This window comes from Caretta caretta, chromosome 2, assembly GCF_965140235.1.
Source record: "Caretta caretta isolate rCarCar2 chromosome 2, rCarCar1.hap1, whole genome shotgun sequence".
Classification (NCBI taxonomy): domain Eukaryota; kingdom Metazoa; phylum Chordata; order Testudines; family Cheloniidae; genus Caretta; species Caretta caretta.
In genome coordinates this window covers 104,554,944-104,568,672 of record NC_134207.1, presented here as the reverse complement: position 1 = coordinate 104,568,672, position 13,729 = coordinate 104,554,944, and the positions used below count along the sequence as shown (strand labels likewise).

The 13,729-nt window shown below is 38.2% G+C and overlaps 1 protein-coding gene across 4 annotated transcripts in view; it reads right to left on the bottom strand.

The window, feature by feature from the left end:
- The window catches only part of ATP9B (ATPase phospholipid transporting 9B (putative)), a 302,332-nt gene that overhangs the window by 26,124 nt on the left and 262,479 nt on the right, over nucleotides 1–13,729 (bottom strand). For all 4 annotated transcript variants that reach the window (XM_048840068.2, XM_048840067.2, XM_048840070.2 and 1 more), the window contains one exon: nucleotides 4,371–4,532. In XM_048840068.2, the coding sequence (XP_048696025.1) occupies nucleotides 4,371–4,532 (162 nt within the window). The remainder of the gene's footprint in view (nucleotides 1–4,370; nucleotides 4,533–13,729) is intronic.

Here is a 13,729-nt window from a genome sequence, read left to right as displayed (position 1 = left end):
ATTTCCTGGTGCAAGTGCTGGAGGAACCAACTAGGGGCAGAGCTCTGCTTGACCTGCTGCTCACAAACCAGGAAGAATTAGTAGGGGAAGCAAAAGTGGATGGGAACCTGAGAGGCAGTGACCATGAGATGGTCGAGTTCAGGATCCTGACACAAGAAAGAAAGGAAAGCATCAGAATATGGACCCTAGACTTCAGAAAAGCGGACTTTGACTCCCTCAGGGAACTGATGGGCAAGATCTCCTGGGAGAATAACATGAGGGGGGAAGGAGTCCAGGAGAGCTGGCTGTATTTTAAAGAATCCTTATTGAGGTTACAGGGACAAACCATCCGATGTGTAGAAAGAATAGTAAACACGGGAGGCGACCAGCTTGGCTTAACAGTGAAATCTTTGCTGATCTTAAATACAAAAAAGAAACTTACGAGAAGTGGAAGATTGGACAAATGACCAGGGATGAGTATAAAAATATTGCTCGGGCATGCAGGAGTGAAATCAGGAAGGCCAAATCACACCTGGAGTTGCAGCTAGCAAGAGATGTTAAGAGTAACAAGAAGGGTTTCTTCAGGTATGTTAGCAACAAGAAGGTGGTCAAGGAAAGTGTGGGCCCCTTACTGAATGAGGGAGGCAACCTAGTGACAGAGGATATGGAAAAAGCTAATGTACTCAATGCTTTTTTTGCCTTTGTCTTCACGAACAAGGTCAGCTCCCAGACTGCTGCACTGGGCAGCACAGCATGGGGAGGAGGTGACCAGCCCTCTGTGGAGAAAGAAGTGTGGTTCGGGACTATTTAGAAAAGCTGGACGTGCACAAGTCCATGGGGCCGGATGCGTTGCATCCGAGAGTGATAAAGGAGTTGGCGGATGCGATTGCAGAGCCATTGGCCATTATCTTTGAAAACTCATGGCGATCCGGGGAAGTCCCGGACGACTGAAAAAGGCTAATGTAGTGCCCATCTTTAAAAAAGGGAAGGAGGAGGATCCTGGGAACTACAGGCCAGTCAGCCTCACCTCAGTCCCTGGAAAAATCATGGAGCAGGTCCTCAAGGAATCAATTCTGAAGCACTTAGAGGAGAGGAAAGTGATCAGGAACAGTCAGCATGGATTCACCAAGGGCAAGCCATGTCTGACTAATCTAATTGCCTTCTATGATGAGATAACTGGCTCTGTGGATGAAGGGAAAGTGGTGGACGTGTTGTTCCTTGACTTTAGCAAAGCTTTTGACACGGTCTCCCACAGCATTCTTGCCAGCAAGTTAAAGAAGTATGGGCTGGATGAATGGACTATAAGGTGGATAGAAAGCTGGCTAGATTGTCGGGCTCAACGGGTAGTGATCAATGGGTCCATGTCTAGTTGGCAGCTGGTATCAAGTGGAGTGCCCCAAAGGTCGGTCCTGGGGCCGGTTTTGTTCAATATCTTCATAAATGATCTGGAGGATGGTGTGGATTGCACCCTCAGCAAGTTTGCAGATGACACTAAACTGGGAGGAGAGGTAAATACGCTGGAGGGTAGGGATAGGATACAGAGGGACCTAGACAAATTAGAGGATTGGGCCAAAAGAAATATGATGAGGTTCAACAAGGACAAGTGCAGAGTCCTGCACTTAGGACGGAAGAATCCAATGCACCGCTACAGACTAAGGACCAAATGGCTAGGCAGCAGTTCTGCAGAAAAGGACCTAGGGGCTACAGTGGATGAGAACCTGGATATGAGTCAACAGTGTGCCCTTGTTGCCAAGAAGGCCAATGCCATTTTGGGATGTATAAGTAGGGGCATTGTCAGCAGATCGAGGGATGTGATCGTTCCCCTCTATTCGACACTGGTGAGGCCTCATCTGGAGTACTGTGTCTAGTTTTGGGCCCCGCACTACAAGAAGGATGTGGAAAAATTGGAAAGAGTCTAGCGGAGGGCAACAAAAATGATTAGGGGACTGGAACACATAAGTTATGAGGAGAGGCTGAGGGAACTGGGGATGTTTAGTCTACGGAAGAGAAGAATGAGGGGGGATTTGATAGCTGCTTTCAACTACCTGAAAGGGGGTTCCAAAGAGGATGGCTCTAGACTGTTCTCAGTGGTAGCAGATGACAGAACAAGGAGTAATGGTCTCAGGTTGCAGTGGGGGAAATTTAGGTTGGATATTAGGAAAAAATTTTTCACTAGGAGGGTGGTGAAACACTGGAATGCGTTACCTAGGGAGGTGGTGGAATCTCTTTCCTTAAAAGTTTTTAAGGTCAGGCTTGACCTACCTGGGATGATTTAATTGGGGATCGGTCCTGCTTTGAGCAGGGGTTGGACTAGATGACCTCCTGAGGTCCCTTCCAACCCTGATATTCTATGATTCTATGAAACTCCAATACTGCTAAAAATTAATGAAGCCCTAAAGAAAAGAAAAACCAGAAGCCCTAATTATACATCATTATTTGTATAGTATAAAATGTAGGCTAGGTGATTTGAAAATGGAAAGAGGACAATATTCCCATCCAGAAATGCTTACAATCCAGTTAGACAATAGAAATAGGAAAGCTGGAGATATTGTATACTTCTTTAAGAAGTTGCATTATATTTTAATGAAACATAATTTGATACAATGATATAGTAATACAAAGTCACATAATATTGCTCAAATCGTTATTCCACAATTTACAAATCACTTTCTTAATAAAGTCTAAAGATATTTTTGTGCAGATGCACTTCCCCAGAAGTGACTGGTAATATAATTACCAATTAAACTTTATGACCATAAAATATTGCTAAACTTTTTGTAAAATACACTTTATTTTACAACCAAGTTCTGAAAATCAAAAACAGACAACAGAATTGCCAGCTTCTTGAGGTCAGTCCTTTTGTTAAAGTATTTCCACCTACATTTTACAAAAACAATCCTAATTCAATTTATTCTTCCTTGTATTATTATGGAGTATTTTTGGCTGCTGTGGTTGAGGTTGTTTCAACATTTCCCTTAGGAACCTCTATTTCTAGCACTTTGGTCTGGATCCACAAAGGGACCTAGGTATTGCAATGCTGAGTGCTGCAATGCCTACCTTTTAGGTGCCTAGAAAAATCACAGGAACAACACTGCAATCCACAACACCTGAAAATGGAACAGCTTCAACAGGAGAGACTGAAGGAGTCCTACATCAGAATATCCCATAGCTCACTTGTTAGACCATTCTCCTGAAGAACAGGAAACCCCTGTTCACATCATTTGTTCCCCTCAGGCAGAGGGGAACTGAAACTGAATCTTCCATATCCCAGGCAATTGCTCTAACCACTGGGCTACAAGTTATAAGGTAGGCACCACCAGCCAGATTTTGAGTAAGACCTACTCTAGTAGGCGGCCTCTGAGCAAGCCTACCTGATTGGACCCTGTACATAAGATAGGCGGGTGAATGCCCATCTTCCCCTGGTTTGTGGACCACTCTGGGGAGTAGGAAAGAGATAAATGTCTAGAGTGGGGCAGCAGTGTGCATGCCCAGATGTAAAAATATTAGGTGTTTAGAGATTTTGTACCCTGAAAACTTAGGTACCTACAGAGTTAGGAGTTATAAGGATCACAGTGAAGACTAAAACTAGGACATGTGTGGCTAAACCTCAGACTTAGGGAATGTTTACACTGCAGTTAGGCACATGGTTGGCCTGTGCCAGCTGACTCGGGCTTGTGGGGTTCAAGCTTAGGGGCCTGTTTAACTGCAGTGTAGACTTCTGGGCTTGGAATGGAGCCAGGCTCTGCGACCCTGTGAGATGGGAGGGTCCCAGAGCTTGGGCTGCACCCGAGCCTGTAAATCTACATTGCAATTAAAGAACCCCACAGCCTGAACCCTGGGAGACTGAGTCAGCTGGCACAGGCCAGCCCTGGGTTTTTAATTGCAGTGTAGACATACCCTTCGGCACCTAAGAACCTTTGTGGATCTGCGCCCTTGTGTCTCAGCCACTGTCAGTCACTAACTTGCCCCTGTATATTAAAGTACATTTGGTACTTGAATATTACTCTTAAGTCTTGGAACTTTAACAGAACTATAATAGGTACAATGGGGAAATTAAAACTGGAGTTTTAGGTTGTGATTGTGGAAGCTGCTCTATACATGAAGTATTGAAGTCAGTTTGGCCCCATGTTGTTGGAGAGTTCCACCTAAATGGAGCACCTTGCAGCAGAGACTTAGTCTTAAGTCTTAATTTTTTACAGTATCTTGTTGAATATTTTGTTGACAAACGAGTGTTATTTACAAACCTTCCAAGTTTTATGTTTGAAACGTTTGAAAAATATGTAAACTATCCATACTTTGAAATGTTATATTGAGTAAACAGCTACACTGTAAAAAAAAAAAAAAAGCTCTTAGTAACAACAAACAATTTAAAGAATATTTAAAACATTTACCCGGACTATGATTCCCATGCGTTTGCTCTCAGATGTGAAGGGGAAAACTTGCAGAATATAATATGTCAGAATCTGTCCTCCTGGAGTCTTCAGTTGCATTGAGGTCAGATCCCTGTTAACCAGAGTAAGACCAACACTCTCTGTCCATTGTACCAGAGCTACCTAAAGAAAAGCATGTTGAAGTGTTAAAGGTCAATTATACCCTTGTGTAAACTACACTGAAGCCAAACAACTGACTTCAGCTTAAAGGTCAAGACTCTTCCTAAGCCACTAAGAAAAACAAACCTCATGTACAGTGGAAGAGAATTTAAACATGGAAATATTTTTGTATAAGATGAAAATATAACAATAAGGGTACATGTATTTTTATAAACTCACTATAAAGCACATAAACAGGTTTATTTGGGTTTATTTCTCACGCACAGAAAGTTATTTACTGAAGAGAGGTTGTACCATCATTAGAGTGTACCGTGCAGAAATATTTTCCTGTAACAGTTCTAGTACTAAAATGGGTTGTTTTTTCTAAAGGAATGTGTTCATTTAGAGTTAACAGAGGACATATCAAAGGGTGTATGCAAAACATAATACAATAATAAATCTGCTTTCTACAATGTTCATAAAAACATTAATAAAAAACCAATGAATACAAAGTAATGGGAGTAATTCAGCGTTAAGCATTTTTTGTAACTTTGTAGTTTCATAGATGTTTACTTATTACAATTTTTAAACAGACAACAAAAAGCTTGTAACTTGTAACTTAATGTTTTTCAGCATACTGTAGTCACTTAAACGTATAAGCTGATTACTTTTCTTATAAAATGTACTATATCAGGGTTTCTGCCTAGTAAACCACATATGAAACAACCCTTTACAAATCTAGATCAACCAAAATTGCTTAGAGAAGTAGTCTGTTTTCCTTAGTGTGGTGATGGGGGGGGACTACTGCATTGTACAAATTTCATAAGCACTGGCTAAAATTAATTCCATTGCATCTTAAATACACACCCTAGGGAACTGCAAAAGAATTATGGAGAACTTCATATTTTTCCTCTAATGAAGCAGCATTTTTGAAAAGTTGCTAAACTTAGTAGCATGCTACTTACCTTCTGTTTTGTGCACAATGTTCTTTAGATACTGCGGTACCCTATTTTTCAATAGCGTTATAATGACCATTGGAATTATTTAGCAAAAAATGGTTAAATTAGGAAACCTGCTTTATCACTCTTTGATACACAAAAACCATTCCATAGTCTTTTACTGGGTAATATATGCAAATAGATTTATCCTCCAAAATTCTACTCCTCTGCCCTCTCCCCATTTATCAAACCTCACCAAGGGCTGGATTAGGTGTCTAATTACCTTTAAAAATCTAGCCCTAAGTTTTTAAGAATGATACTGACTATTGTGCTGAGGGCAACATAAGTGGGTCTTTGTACAGGGCCTCTGCATTGGAGTCAATTTCGTTCTCAAAAGTTAAACCTAAACTAGCATAAAGCAGTACTGAAATCTTCAGCTGGTGTCAATTGTCATAGCTCCATTGACTTCAGTGGAGTCATGACAATTGATGTCAGCTGAGAATCTGCCCCAAGGTGAGTAGATCACTTTATGTAGCCCCTTATGGGAAGTTAAATTAGAAGAAGGTGGCCTGAGTGCTCTAACAAACTAATACAGGATATTGTCAGTGCCTGTAAATTCACTGTAGCACCAATAAATGAAAATATTGAAAAGAGATCGTTACTGGAAGAGAATAAGAACATTTTAAAAACAACATTTTTAGTTCCAAAATCACAGTGAAAGTCTATTAAAGATTTTCTTCTACAATAAAACTACCACATAAGCTGCAAATGATCCAATACTCCCAAGGTTAATTTTCAATTTTCACAGTGAAAGGTTACCATTACATTCTGACCTGTAAATTGCATCTTTCTGCTAATACCCTATCATCTCATTTGTGTCCCTTTGCAGCTAGGACTTAAGCGTTCTATATTTGGTGACTCACATGTGTTTATTATTTAGTTCATGCTTGGCTTCACAGACCATTTGAGTTAGTAGTTTGTAACACAGTCATTTTAGATTATACCTGGGCTACAACTCTATGAAGTTTGTTCAGAATTGATCACTAGTGGTACTGTAATCTAGCTGGATAATAAGGCACAAGAGTCAACTGTGTGGTTGAAAGGCTTCAGTTTAAGACAATCATATTAACTTTACATTGGTACCAGCCAGTTAAAACATGTGTTTGACCAACAGGACCCTGACAGTATCGAGAATGATATTGTTAAGTCCTAGCTTCACATACCCAGAGTTCTCTAACATTCCTAAACTGATTCCCCAAATATTGTTCTGTGCATGCGAAAATAGGCTGTCCTCCTGCAAGATTTCTTCATGCCTGAACTTGGTACTAAAGGGCCAATTTCCATCAAAGGATGGCTTAACCTCACTCTTATCTTCCTGTTTGCTCCAACTCTGTACTTGGGTTTCAGTCATAGGCAGCTTGGGGGTCCTTGGGGAAAAAGTGTCAAGCTCTTTCTGAAGAGTTAAGGATTGCTGTACAAAATGACCAGCAAAAGTGTGGATTAGCTGCAAAAAGGGATTCAAAGCAGAGAAGAATGCTTATACAGGGAAAGAAATTTTACTAAATAGGACAGTGTGGGCAGCATAGTCACTAAAAAAACCAAAAACAAAAACCACACACCGCAGGCTACAAATTATTTTAATTAGAGTTAGTCTTAGTTGTATTATGTTTAACTTTACCATTTGAAGATTTTAACCTCTTTAATATGCTTGATTTTATACTTATATCATTATAAAGCTGAACTGCTCTTTTCTATTTAGTGTTAATCTGAGGTTTGGCACATCAAAGTTTTGGATCAGATAATTTTTTTCTTTAGAAAAAGTGGTAAGAATAAATATACTCTCTCTCAAGTTAAAAATGAATATAAATGTTAATAGTTCAACCTTAAAAGGACACAAACTCTCTACTTTTTAAATATAAAGCAGACACTTTATTCGCTTATGCTAAGATTTTTAAAAATAGGAGTCTAATCTTGGGCTCCTAAATTAATGTTTCTGTACCTAAATAAGTGGTCTGATTTTCAAACATGCTGAACACTTGCATTTGCTTTTGACGTCAATAGAAGCTGCTTGGTTTTCATGACTTTTAAAAATCAGGCCACTAAATTAATATCCTAACTTTAGGCTCCTATTTTTAAAAATTCGGGTGTTAGCATATGTTACAGATGTATATACATAGCATATTTAGCAAATATACATACTATATTTTGGCTAACAACTATGAGAATTTGGGGTTCTTATTTTGGGTACCACGGGGTTCCCATATTTTCTGTCATAGCAATAAGAACATATTAAAAGTGACGAAAAATAAAAACAAACAATATTTAAGTTACATTCCTTATTTCATATACTTTTGACTTTTAGGAAAATTAGATTTGAATGATATACTTGGTTTTACTTTTTCAACTAAACATTGGTTTAATGTATGTATTTTTGAAGGCAGAATACTTTTGGTTAAAAGACATTTCAGTGCTAAAAATATAATGACCAGCTGCAAAGTGGGGGGGAGGAGGGGGAGATATATAAAGAAGTATTAATAGTAGAATTGGCATGAATACCCAAACCGGGTATTTGTGCAAATACTACTTATGTGGTGAATACCAGTGGAGGGGCAAGAGGAAAGGCCTTACCAAAGTATCCCCTTTCTTTGGGGCAGGTGGACTCTGTTGCCACTCTTCGAGTAATAAAATGCATATTTTATAACACAGCTATCTTAACTCTAACCTAAAATAAATACTATTCTTTCATCAATCTCAAAATATAAATAGCCTTTTGAAAAAGAAATAAAATGTGTATATGTACACACAGTTGTCACACTGATCAGCCTGAAAAACTCAACCTACATAATTTTATTATTAATCACTAATGTTCTATGTTTTCCCCACTAAACTTCATCTGTAACTTTATTCTTAGGAAACAGCAGTAACAAATTATTTACTGCAAAATTATGCATGTCAATTAATACAGATATTAACTGATAATATTTCGTATTTAACAAGTTAAGAAAGATACTTTAAAAAAACTCCCAAGCCTCAAGTCAACAATGTTATTAGTCAGAGTTAAGGTTGATGTTTTAGATGAAATATGCATTGTTCAAGATATGCAGGAGAATGAAACAGACCCAACAGTGGATTTTTAAGTGCAAAGCCTAGCCATTTGGGTAGGAGGAAGAGTCAGAGAAGCCTCATCTCTTTTCCTGTCTCATCTTCACAGAGGCACAATCTTCATATAAATTCCAGGAAGAAGAGGTAGGAGGAAGGCTTCAGAGTAACTGAGCCTGTCTTTCCCTTCACCTCTCATGAGCTCAGGAGTTGCCTGTTCCTCAGCTGCCTAGCCAAACACCCCCTACCTGCTGAGACTGGGGACACAGCGGCATTCCTTTATAACCTGATCAGAATAATGCATTTGTTTGTTAGTTCTGGGGGTTGCATAGGAGTTCTGTTCTTAACTATTCCGCTCCACATTTTTAAGTGATTAGTTTTGATTAATGATGTGATATTTAACTTGTGCGTATGCAGTTTTTTTTTTGTTTTTTTTTTAAAAGGACGTTGTCACACTACCAACCCCTAAGACTCCTTTGTACCACTCCAGCAATGTAGAGTAGCTGGAAATGCAGTATTTCGGTACAGTCGGTCAGAAATCCAAGTTTCCATTTTGCGGGAAAATCTGACATTTTGAATTTTCCTTTAGTCCTGAACTGGGAGAAAAAGTCAGTATTTTAAAATTTACTGCAGAATGGAAATGGCTAAATATTTCATTTTGGAAACATCAAAATAACTATCCAAATTTTTTGTTTTGATAATGTCAAAACATTAAACTATAAAATACATATACAATAAAACATTAAAATAAATTAAAAGTTAAAGAAATAAATCAAAAGTCAGAACAAAAAAAGTCTAAATGAAATATTCCATTTTGATTCAAATTTCAAAAATTTTCTGCTGGAAATTTTATTCAAATTGACACATTCCTATGAAATGTTTTGATTTTGAGAAAGTAGCATTATCCAACAGAAAATTGTTATACTGAATTTTTTTCAGTCAGTTCTCATTTCTGGATACCTGGATATCCCGCTGATGTATCCAGTTCTAGACAACCCTCCCGCTGCCACACTTGGCATAGGGAACATAACCAAGGAAGGGGGATATCTGGAGCACTGCTGTGTTTTGGAGTTCTCCAATTGCTAGAATGGCCCACAGCGGCTGTTACAGCTTGGTGCAAGGTAGGGTATATCTACATTTTGAACTGGGGATGTAATTTCCAGTTTGAGGAGACGTACTTGCATTAGCTGTGATCTAGCTACTGTGCTAAAAGTAAGCGTAGCCACAGCAGCATGAGGGACTAGCTGCCCCGAGTACACACCCATCAGAGACCCTAGGATGTATTCAGGGCAGCTAGACCCTCTCATAGCTCCTGTCACAGAAGCTATACTCTATTTTTAGTGCTAGCACAGGTATGTTGCCTTGAGCTGGGAATCATACCCCCAGCTTGAAGTGTATACATACTCAAAGAGATATCCTAAGGTTGCTATTACTTGCTTTAAGCATTGAATCAGACCAAGCAACCCCAGGACTGAGGGCATAAAGATGGCATGTAGCTATCTCCCCCCCTCTTGGTTGTCTCCCTTCTTCTCCCCACTCCCTTTTGGCTCTGCACTGTGAAACACATGGTTGGATACAAGGATATAGCCCACTGCTTTGGGTTTTGCAACCGATTATATCTAGATGGCTTTCTATAGCACATAGTTAGATAGCTTGGGTAAATTGAGATAAAGTTGACCTATGCATGTAACCTTTTGGATGGTGATCTGAATCAAACATATCCAATACTGTATAAAGTGTGCAGTATATCTCAGATTTAAACTGTTGCCTCATCTTGGCAAAGAGAAAATGATAATATGCTTTTTATGAAACCATGTTCAAATACCTCTTCGGACAGAGGCATGTAACTACTCTAAATCTTTCAGAAAATATTTGCTCAGTGTACTTTATAGCCCATGAACCAAACTCCACTTTCAGTTTAATCACTATAAATTGTGAATAACTTCACTGCAGCCAACAGAGTTACTTTTAATCTACACAAAATCAACCTGATGTACAAAGGATACACAGGATATGTACACACCATTTTAAAATTAAGACTATTCTTTGAGAATATATGGAGGTGGAGGAGAATTTTTTCACTATTGCTCTCCTACTGAGTGTTTCCAAGCGTTCAAGTTATTTTCTGTAAAGATTTGGGGGAATTCTCCCCACCTGTTCAGCAACAGTTCAAATGATTCCAATTTGCAGTGAAAAATACTCAGTGACTGCATTCCTTTGTTTATATTTACACATGATGATTTAGTGATGGACATTTGTATTTTATGATTTTTAATTAGGAACATTCATGGTTAAATATAATCAAATTATTAACTTAAAACGACAATCTGATCATCTGGGAAAACACCAGTCAATATTCAAGATAGGGCATGGAGTAGTTATTCTTTGCGGGTCTCGAAGGTCATAGAAGTGATGGTTTTATGCTACTGAATAATTTGCTCTTCACAAATACATTGACAAAACAACACAATTAGTTTTGCTTCAATAAGCACACACACAAAAATGAATTAAACAATACAACATGTCACATATTTTACAGCTTTACTTTTGTAAACACAAAAGCTGCTTCACTACGGGCATATCATTTTCCTTTTCAAATAGTCAGCTTTGTATCCTTGTAATTAATTTTAGCAACTTTGTGGTCTCTTGCACATTAACATTTGAATGAGATGACTAACCATATCTTAATGTAACATTTAAATATTCCAAATGTTGGAATTAAATGTTTGGGAGTATAACAATGCAGGAAAAAGCATAACCAATAAATAGCTAGTAGATGAGGGTAAGCAGTCATTAAAAATCATGACATATCAATCTTTCTTGACCAAAGGAGGCCAAAGGTCTTGAAAGGCTCCTGTTCATAGCATGCTTCTGAATTACTTGGGTCTGTGACCTTTGTACTTTATTGCTCTACCTACTTAGTTTATATCCTTTTATGATTGTTCATTACATTAGATTAGCACTGGCTTTCCACAAGTGATGTGGACATACACTTATGACAGTTGAGCAAGAGTTGTTTTAGATTTTGTCAATGGCTTTCCCAGTGTGCACACATTGTTTGCTACGCTGTAGCTATAGAGGACAGAAGTGACAGACAAATGAAACTTTCCACTTTCAGGGAAAATGAAATATTGATCACTTATCATAAGAAACAATGAGCCTTGTATAAGTAGGGTTCACATTAAGAATACAAAATCAGTTACTTATCTCAGGCTACTCTAACACAATGACTACATATTTTATGGTGAATGTATCTACTCCTAAATGTGCATTTCTGTCATGATACCATATATAAATGGGATTGTGAAGAATTTCAAATGAATTCTTCATGCCAACTCATTAACTCTGTAATTTGTTTTCATTAGCCTATTTAAATGTTTCCTGTGTTTTCCCACATGGAAGAAGAGTTTACAGTTAAACTGTCTATAATTTTTCATGTAATGTCTCTTACGAAAATGACAAACACTAGATTATATATAAGACAGAAGGCCACCAATAAAATAATCTCTTCAACAGAATACAATCACTCCAGATCCATAAGCAAAATCTAAGAGAGCAGACTTGTAATACTGAGGAAGTACAATGTATAAAGCTGGTTAAGTCTATTAAATGATAATGTTCTTTATTAACAAAATATGTTGTGATAGGTCAATGTTGAGGTTAAACAGAAAACATCAATTGAATCATTTCCCAAAATAAAGCTCCAGGGTGCAATATTCAGAGCACTTTATTCAATAAAAAATACTTTTAAAATGGTACTTTGGTGATTGGGAAACATTGGCATCATCTGTCAACCTAACTGCAGGAAAGTTCAATAAGCTAAATAATGAACCATTTACATTATTTTCCTTAGGCTCCAGTGATTTGCAAACATTGCATCAATAGAGCTCTTTAAAAAATTATGATAAAGACCTCCCAGTCTTTCACTTTCAGCTTTTTTTTTTTGGTCATCTTGCAATGTTTACATTATTTAAATGTTTTTGTGGCTTCATATTGATATTTTACCCAATAGCAATATCCTATTAAATTAAAAGATATGTGTTTGATGTACTAATTTTACTAGTTTCAAAGAGAGGCAAATTAATTTTAAAAGATTAAAAAAACCACTTAGGGCTGTATCTTCAAAAGACGGTCGGTGAGTGATTTTGCTTCATTAGTTTGTAGTTTGAATTCTCAAGTTTGGGTGATTGACTACACGGCCCTCCTAAGATGTACAACTGCCTCCTCTCCCTTAAAACCAGCCTACACCACGCTCCCCCTTCCAGCCTCACATTGCCTTCCACTACTTTCCTTCTTCCTATCCCCTTCAAACTGTGAAGTCCCATTCCCATGTGAAGCAACTCACTCACACTCAACCAGCCAGTTATTTTGATCCAGTTCTCCCTCAACTGGAAAATCTCTCTTCCTGCTCCTCCATCAGCTTCCAGTCCTGTTCCTGAGCCACCTGGCCCAGCATCAACACTTCCCTGTGACCACATTCCCTGCTGCTCCTCTGCACCATATCCATAACACAGGGCCTGCTTCTTCTACCCTCTAAGCCCAGCATCAAGCTGATAAGCTCCTGATTTCCTTTCGATCCTCCATCTATAATCTACCATTTGTCTTTTCAGCACCCACCAAACTGCTCTTCCTCTCTGCTATGTCAAATTTCTACCTAACTTCAGAAGTCAAGCCCTTTCATGTTATCCTCAAATTCTTACACTTGCCCCCATCCTCTAGACAAAAGTGGAGCTGTGCTCTTCTACAGCAGTTTTTTCAGGCTCCACACACAACTTCCACATGGGCACAATTTGCAAAGGGTTACTACCTGGATTTCTGTTCCTCTGATTTAGGTCATTCTTTGTTTCCAGGGTCAAAGGAGCATTACATCCTTAGTCATCTGCTCTTTATATTTATTTTCTTATCTAAAAAAAATCCATTTTTATTATGTTTTACAGTATCTTTCTGCCTCAGTGTATTGAGGTATTTTGTAGCCCAGAATATGATCTAACAATCAATGTTCAAATATGGTAACACAGATTATATGTTTCTAATAAATTCCAAACATGACTGGTATGCATAAGCACAATTTCTGCTTATCTCCATTTATCGAGATCACATACATTACGTAAACCCATAGAAATGCCTACAACTGATTGTGGATCATTGATATTGGGAATATTGATTATATACCCAAAGCATGAT